The sequence below is a fragment of the Anticarsia gemmatalis genome, chromosome 2 (genome assembly GCF_050436995.1).
Source record: "Anticarsia gemmatalis isolate Benzon Research Colony breed Stoneville strain chromosome 2, ilAntGemm2 primary, whole genome shotgun sequence".
NCBI classification, from domain to species: domain Eukaryota; kingdom Metazoa; phylum Arthropoda; class Insecta; order Lepidoptera; family Erebidae; genus Anticarsia; species Anticarsia gemmatalis.
Window position 1 is genome coordinate 4,422,051 of NC_134746.1, and position 7,372 is coordinate 4,429,422.

Genomic DNA, 7,372 nt, shown 5'->3' on the forward strand with positions numbered 1-7,372 from the left:
GTTTTTCGCGCAATATTCGAAACGTAAAGAATTAAAAAAAATCTTGAGCAGTTAAAAAAATAAACATGTATAGAAATGAGTTTCCAATAATAATGCTTTTCCACCTTCGGGTATAATAGACGTGATGCGATAATAAAGTATTTAAGTATTACCATTAATCTATTTTTTACATAATTATTTAAGAGCCATTAGCGTAAAATTAACAACTGTTTTTAAAATCAATCACTAAGTAACAAACAAACTCATAAAGGAACTAAAACAGGATAAAAGTAAACTCATCGATAAACAAGCGTATTCATTGGAACTTCCAACAAAAGATAACATACTACAGTGATAATTCGTGACCCCTGACTCCGGAGCGTCATTCATCATTCAGTTAGAACAATTCCTTGTACCGAACGGGATGTGGTTCAATAAACTAATATTTATTTGTGCTTTCGTCTCTGTGTTTTCACAAGGTGCGTGTGTTAGTGTGATTTTATTGATGTCGCTAAACAAATTGAACAATTTGGCTACATTATTGTAAACGATTATTTAAGTCCTTTTGCAATTGTAAGACAAGACAGCGAGGGTTATTGCGATTTGATTGGTAGAACACTCAGTCAAAAGTCCTTTACACTGGGTCTACATTCAATTTCTTTCCTAAAACATCTATTTGTTTTCAAGTTGTTTGGCGACAACTCCATAATACTGAAATAATCGTGTGTTCTTGTGGTCTGATAAAATTGTGACGTCATTATTTTGTTCCCAATACGTTTTGTTGTATGATTCAATCGTTCGATAACTGATTAGTAAGTGTGTAAATTTTAATTTGCGTCGTCAAAATGTCTTAAGGAATACACGTGCATATGAAACTTGAGATACGCGATTGAATTACACTGCACTCATCAATATACTTACATATTATTATTATTATATTATAAAAACTAAGTTCCTATGTCTGTCTGTTCGCTAGTTACTTAACTACTAGGAAAATGTCATGCAGTTTTCGTTAAAAGATAGTCAATCGTGAGTGACGTAAAATTAAGGTTTTGTATTATTTCAACCAACTTGGTTGAAATAATGACGATTATTTAATATGTTTTAAATAACTGTATGCTGTATAACTATATTATTAAATACTTAGTGTTCCGATGAGATTCATAGTTTGAATTATTATATTGCACTGGCTAGAATACAGATCTTGTCTGTAAGATTTATTTCAACGCTAGAATTATCTCTTTGCGTAACATTGTCTATTTACGAGATGTTCAACGAGATTATGAATACTGTGCAATTAATATAAAATATAATGTACGTAACTAATATAAATATGCCTGTATGTATTTTCCCGAAATCATGAAAAATGTATAAAGACTATCTTAAAATTGAAAACGCCTAATCAAACAGCCATACTTAAACTCAATCTTAAAACATATTGCAGATGACACGGAAGAAGATTCGTCCGAGACCGAAAAATTGGCGGAAGGGGAGAAAAGACTGAGTGAAAATGTCCTGGCTATTCTGGAGCACTTCAAACAACCAGACCCCGTGGGTCTACCTGGGGCTGAGATACCTGAACCTTATCCAGTACCTGATATGAAACAGTCTCTGTCGTTCGGCACCCTGTACTTCAAGAACACTGCAGTGTACGGCATTAGCAAGTTCCGCATCTTGTATGTCAATGCTGAAATTGGATCTATGGAGGTAAATTTCATGTTTTATCACGCCTGTTATAATCAAAGATGTAGACGGAAGTGTGCACATACACCCCCGTTTGCCAATAACAATGGTCCCATTATATATATCCCCCATTACATAATAATAGAGAGCGATTCTTTTGCCGGGCACGTTACAAAAACGCCGAGACTATTGAGAATATTGTAATATAAATAAGTTAAGTAACGAAAGCTCAAATAGAACTATTCCCGACCTGGAAACCGAATACTAATCCTCAAAAGAATCTGAATATTACATCTTTATATATTTCAGGTCCAGGCAGCTATGACCATCGATGCGCTACAAGCTCGGGGCAACTACACCATGTCCACGTGGCTAAACAGGGCTCAAGGTCCCTTCACCGTCGACATCACCGGCCTGAAGATCACAGCACGAGCCACCCTCGGCGTAGAGAGAGATGGCAAGCTGCGAGCACAAGACATCGTCATCGACCTCGGCTTCACCAACATCGCTGTGAACTTCGAAAACCTTGGATTCTTCGGTGGAATGTTCCAAGGTATCATCAATTCCGTAGGAAACTTCCTCTTCGATTCCATCAAGCCCTACGTTCTAAAAGAGGCATACACCAAAGTCAGAGCCGAAATAAACACAAAACTGGACGAAGTTGCTGGCGATATGCAATTCCCTAACTCAATCTCCCCCTTGGATATGGTGATCGTTGACGTTAGAAAGAAGGTGAGAGAAATGAAACTGGACCCCTATCAGATCAAGGACTACAATACAACTGTAAGCATATTCACGGTGACGCTGGCAAACACTTGGATCACTGGCATATCCTCGTTCCACAGAGTCGGTAACATTACATTGAAGATGGAAAACCACACTGCTATCGCGGACTTCGAAATCGGTACGCAAAAACTTGAAGGTAGAACTCAGTGGGATATATCGGCTGTAGGAGGTCTCATGTCCAGAGCGGGCACGTCCTCTTTCTCAGTAGAATATATAAGTGCAAGAATAATTCTAGCTCAGCCATTGGATACTAGAAAGAAGCCTATTTTCCGAGGATTGGAGTTAGAGGTAGGGAACATCCAAGTGCGGTGGAACGGTGCCGGGACGATTGACTATGTGATTGAATTTGTAGTTAATATCCTACCGAATCTTCTGAGGTATCAGATAATGGACGCTATAGAAGGTCCTCTGAAAGAGAGAGTGCAGCAGGAGTTAGATAAATTGGATGTAGAAGATCTTATAAAGAAGAAGCTTCCCGAACTGGATGCCATGCAAGGACAAGGTTTTAAACTATCTGCTCTCAAAGGTCCCCCAATGGCAGAAGAAATTCACGATGAAGATGACTTTTTCAACTTTTAAAGACATCACAACACAAAGTAGTGTAATATAATGTAACACATGTATAATTGTATATAATACAAAATTGTAGCAGGCTTCCTTTGAGGATTTGTACATAATCTGATTACTTACTTATTAAAACACAATAAATAGAATTTACAGCCACTGAAATAGTTTAATTCATAATTCATTAATTTTATTTACCCGTAACCCCCGGTTTCTGAGAAACATTCAATTAATGGGTGAATTGGGTTTCACACGATTTAGTTATATTTGCAGTAGACTGACAAACAAATCACGCTACCATAAAGTAGGCAATATTATGAAACACTTCTATTAATCACCACGATATCATATTCAACGTTTTTAATATACACATTGAGACTACATTTTGTTTTTACTACATATTTTATAAAGACACAGTCCCTCGTAAGCAATTCACCTTTTCTGTTAACACTACCAACTTTATAAACAAAAGGATACCGTCAGCTATTTGCACATTGACGTCTTATCGTAAAATATTTGCACATAAGAAAAGCTTTTAAAATTTTAAAAAAACAATTCGGTTTTGAGGAATAAGCAAGGGTTCTCGGAAATAGAAAAATAACAAGATATATTATGTTTTAGTTATCACACACATAAAATCACGGTTTTTACATACATATTGTCCCTATAAAACGTCATGGTGTCAACTGATAGCTTGTTAACCTACAAGTGTTACATTTCATAATTTCTTTATTGTCATTAGTTCGAACTAAGTTAGTTTAATAAGATGTGGTTACGAAAGTGCTTGTTGTTCTGTGTTGTTCTCAATGTCAACTGTCAAGGTAAGTCATAAAGTTGATGATAGTTTCATGATCATTATGCATCCTTATTTATAATGTAAAGTAGGTCTTGCATTGTATGGAGTCGAGGATATAACCGTATAACATAATTTTCAGAGGATATGCTATCAATAATTTGTTGTTAATTATCATTTATTTTTATAACGTGTGCTTTTAGTCTGGAACTGGGATTTATGTTATAGTAGTTTCTTAACAATTTCGGGCAGTGAATAGCCATTGCTTTTCATAACTTTTTGAAGTTCAATTGTGACGTATTTTACTATTAAGATATAACTTAAACGATAAAAACACACACATTGCTTATAAGCAGACCTCATATGACATCATAAATGTGAAACCCTGTTTGTCACGCTTTCCCGATTAATACAAAGTGAACAAATTCGATAAAATTTAACGTATAGACTGTTGGATGTCCAGGGTCAAATATATGTAGGTTACCTTTCTTTTCTAATCACCTCTTTAAAGGCTGACATACAGGATAAAAGATTGTAGGCGAGTGAAGACGCGCAAATCTGTGAATCAAGGATATTTGTTCAAAAATATTTGATTTCAATGCCCTCGAGTGAGTGTCAATATTAAGGTAGTGATGTTTATTTGACATTCAACATCCATCAAGTGTATTAATTAGCTTGAACAAAGAATATGTCCGAGTGAAACATGACCGTGCGTTATTTGTACTCATATTTCTCGGAAACCTTCCCTCGTTATATTTCTGCGTGATTGCAGAAAATTGCGGGACTTATTACTAATAGAAATATAATAATTATGAATTAATTATACATTGTTTTATAAATATTTTCAGTAAGTATGTACATATAATCATTGTAATTGTTTAGATAGAAAAGGTTTTGGAATACATTTTAAACACGAAACTTTCGTTACGCGATAGTACCGACTGAAAATAATTGCTGGTCATTAATAAAACAGCTTCTTTTCTAGATGAAGGTGACACAGAATCTGAATCTGAACAACTGGAAGAAGGGGAGCACAAACTCAGCGAGAACATTCTCATGATGCTAGAACACTTCAAGGAGCCTAACCCCGTGGGTCTACCAGGAGCAGAGATACCAGATCCTTACCCCATCCCACCAATGAAACACTCAACCTCTCTGGCCACCATGCACTTCGAAAATACCGCCGTCTATGGCATCAGCAAGTTCCGTATCCTGTATGTAAATGCTGAGATTAAAAAGATGGAGGTAAATAAATTTATACTTAAAAAACATATGATTATAATTATTTATGCTAGACTTGAGTGAAGTAAGATTTTTTAATAACATATAGCGCCACATAGTAAAAGTTAATTCGCAAAAACAATGATTTTTTATAATAATAATTGTTTCGTGTGGAAATCGAACTTAGGACTACAGTTACATACCACAACTGACCACCAACGAACGACCTTAATTTCTACTATTTAAAAAGAATAATTTATATTGCTTAACATTAAAGTTTAAACCCTTTTTATGCTGGAGGTAAAATAATACCTACAGTTATTTAAGATATCGATATTGACTTTTTCAGGTCCAAGCAGCTCTTATGTTGGACGCTGTACAAGCTCGCGGCGACTATTTCATGACTACGTGGATTGGTTCTGGACATGGACCCTTCACCGTCGACATTACCGGCCTCAAGATCATGGCTAGAGCGACCCTTGACGTTAATAAAAACGGCAAACTAGTTGTAAAAGATATCGTAATAGATTTAGGTTCTAACGCAGTTACAGCTCAATTCGAAAACCTAGGTATGCTGGGCGGTATGCTACAGAGTCTTATCAACAATGCAGGCTCATTCCTCTTCGATTCCATCAAACCATACATCTTAGAAGAAGCGTACATAAAAGCTAGAAATATAATTAGTTCGAAACTTGACGAATTCGCCGGTGACTTGCAGTTCCCGAACTCTATTTCCCCGCTAGACATGGTGATCATTGATGCTAGGAACAAATATCGCGACATGCAGCTAGATCCTTATCAAATTAAAGACTATAATAAAAGTGTGGGCATATTCACTGTACGATTATTTAATACTCTTCTCACTGGTATATCGTCGTTCCATAGAATTGGTAATATAACATTTATGATGGAAAACAACACTTTTGTCACGGATTTTGAGATCGGTACGCAGAAATTAGAAGGACAGACTCAATGGGATGTCTCGGCAGTGAGTGGTCTTATGTCCAAGACGGGCAGTGCATCATTTTCAGTAGAGTACATCAACGCTAGGATTGTCCTCGCTCAGCCTGTGGATACTAGAAAAAACCCTGTTTTCAGAGACCTAAAGCTCGACATAGGTAATATTCAAGTTCGTTGTGATGGTCTCGGAACTTTAGACTATATCATAGAGTTCGGCGTTAACGTAGTACCTAATCTACTCAGATACCAGTTAATAAGTTCCTTGGAAAATCCCATCCGGGAAAGGGTGCAGGAAGCACTCGATCGTGTAAATGTAGAACTTTTCATAAAGATTGGGTTGCATAAATTTGAACAAATGCAGGACATGAGTTTTCAAAACTATGCTAACACACATCAGATAAACCAAGCAAAGGACCTCAATGGCGACGATTTCTTTAATTTTTATGAAACGCTTTAGATGTTTTGTCGCATCAGTATTTTTAAACCAGTGGTAACTATTTTGCTTATAAATAAAATTTTAAGAAAGTAATATCTCGAGTTTAATTTTAAATTTACTAAGGTTAGAATTCATATTGACATTCAATGCAAATGCTTTAAAACGCCAAATAAAGCAAGCACATTTAATTGTATAGCTTTGTTCGTCACTACATCTCCGTTATTTGAAAAAGTTTCTGAGTGACAATATAATATATGCTAATGAATATTTAATATTACAAATATTTAGATCCATAAATATGACATTCGGCAAACTTTAGGCATTTTAAGGTAAAATGCGTGTTCGCGTTAATTCCCGTATTCTATTATACAATAAACATGCAATGCGAGAATTTAAAAGTTATTATGGCATTTTCAAGACCCTTTTAATCCCAACGTTAAAATGTCTGAGGTCAAGTGGGTGTAAGTAACGGAAAATTTCCCGGTACAAACTTATTGAGTCAAAATGAATCTGTATGTAAATAAAATGCAAACGTTTGATGACATGACACATCACAAATGAATGTCTTATGCACCTGGGTGGTTTCCTAACACCTTTGTTTGAATATTGATTCAACAATGTTTATATGAAAATTGTTAACTCCGTGGGGTCCTTTTGAATAATATTACTGATGACTTATTACAGGTATCCATTTAATTTATTTACAAAAGTACACAAAAACGCTGCTTTTTCACATTTCTGCTTATTTGACGAAATGTTTTCAAAAGAAATAAATTTTAATAGATCTGTGCTAAATACTTATAAACTTTAGAGACACTTAATTACAATAACATCTACCTCTTTCCATGGGACCATAGCCATTTTGATAGATCTCCTACATCTACGATTTTAATTAAAGAGTTAGAATAACTACAGTATGTAAATGAAAATTACAGCAAGACTCCACATTC

General features: G+C 35.4%; 2 protein-coding genes across 2 annotated transcripts; both read left to right on the top strand.

Annotated features, from left to right (window-relative positions):
• The first annotated feature begins 306 nt into the window (after nt 1-306).
• LOC142980058 (uncharacterized) lies at nt 307-3,171 on the top strand. The gene is made up of 3 exons (XM_076125340.1): nt 307-458; nt 1,424-1,686; nt 1,972-3,171. Exons 1-3 carry the CDS (start codon nt 404-406, stop codon nt 3,025-3,027), a joined length of 1,374 nt encoding a protein of 457 aa, XP_075981455.1. The 5' UTR covers nt 307-403; the 3' UTR covers nt 3,028-3,171.
• A 315-nt stretch (nt 3,172-3,486) lies between these two features.
• Nucleotides 3,487-6,471, top strand: LOC142978160 (uncharacterized). The gene is made up of 3 exons (XM_076122486.1): nt 3,487-3,833; nt 4,791-5,050; nt 5,376-6,471. The coding sequence occupies exons 1-3, from the start codon at nt 3,779-3,781 to the stop codon at nt 6,441-6,443; spliced, it is 1,383 nt and encodes a 460-aa protein (XP_075978601.1). The 5' UTR covers nt 3,487-3,778; the 3' UTR covers nt 6,444-6,471.
• The last annotated feature ends 901 nt before the right edge of the window (nt 6,472-7,372 follow it).

Coding starts and splice junctions, on each gene's coding strand:
- LOC142980058 (XM_076125340.1), top strand. CDS start 404: ATGTGGTTCAATAAACTAATATTTATTTGTGCTTTCGTCTCTGTGTTT. Junction 459..1,423: donor CGTCTCTGTGTTTTCACAAG/GTGCGTGTGTTA, acceptor AACATATTGCAG/ATGACACGGAAGAAGATTCG. Junction 1,687..1,971: donor CTGAAATTGGATCTATGGAG/GTAAATTTCATG, acceptor TATATATTTCAG/GTCCAGGCAGCTATGACCAT.
- LOC142978160 (XM_076122486.1), top strand. CDS start 3,779: ATGTGGTTACGAAAGTGCTTGTTGTTCTGTGTTGTTCTCAATGTCAAC. Junction 3,834..4,790: donor TCTCAATGTCAACTGTCAAG/GTAAGTCATAAA, acceptor CTTCTTTTCTAG/ATGAAGGTGACACAGAATCT. Junction 5,051..5,375: donor CTGAGATTAAAAAGATGGAG/GTAAATAAATTT, acceptor TGACTTTTTCAG/GTCCAAGCAGCTCTTATGTT.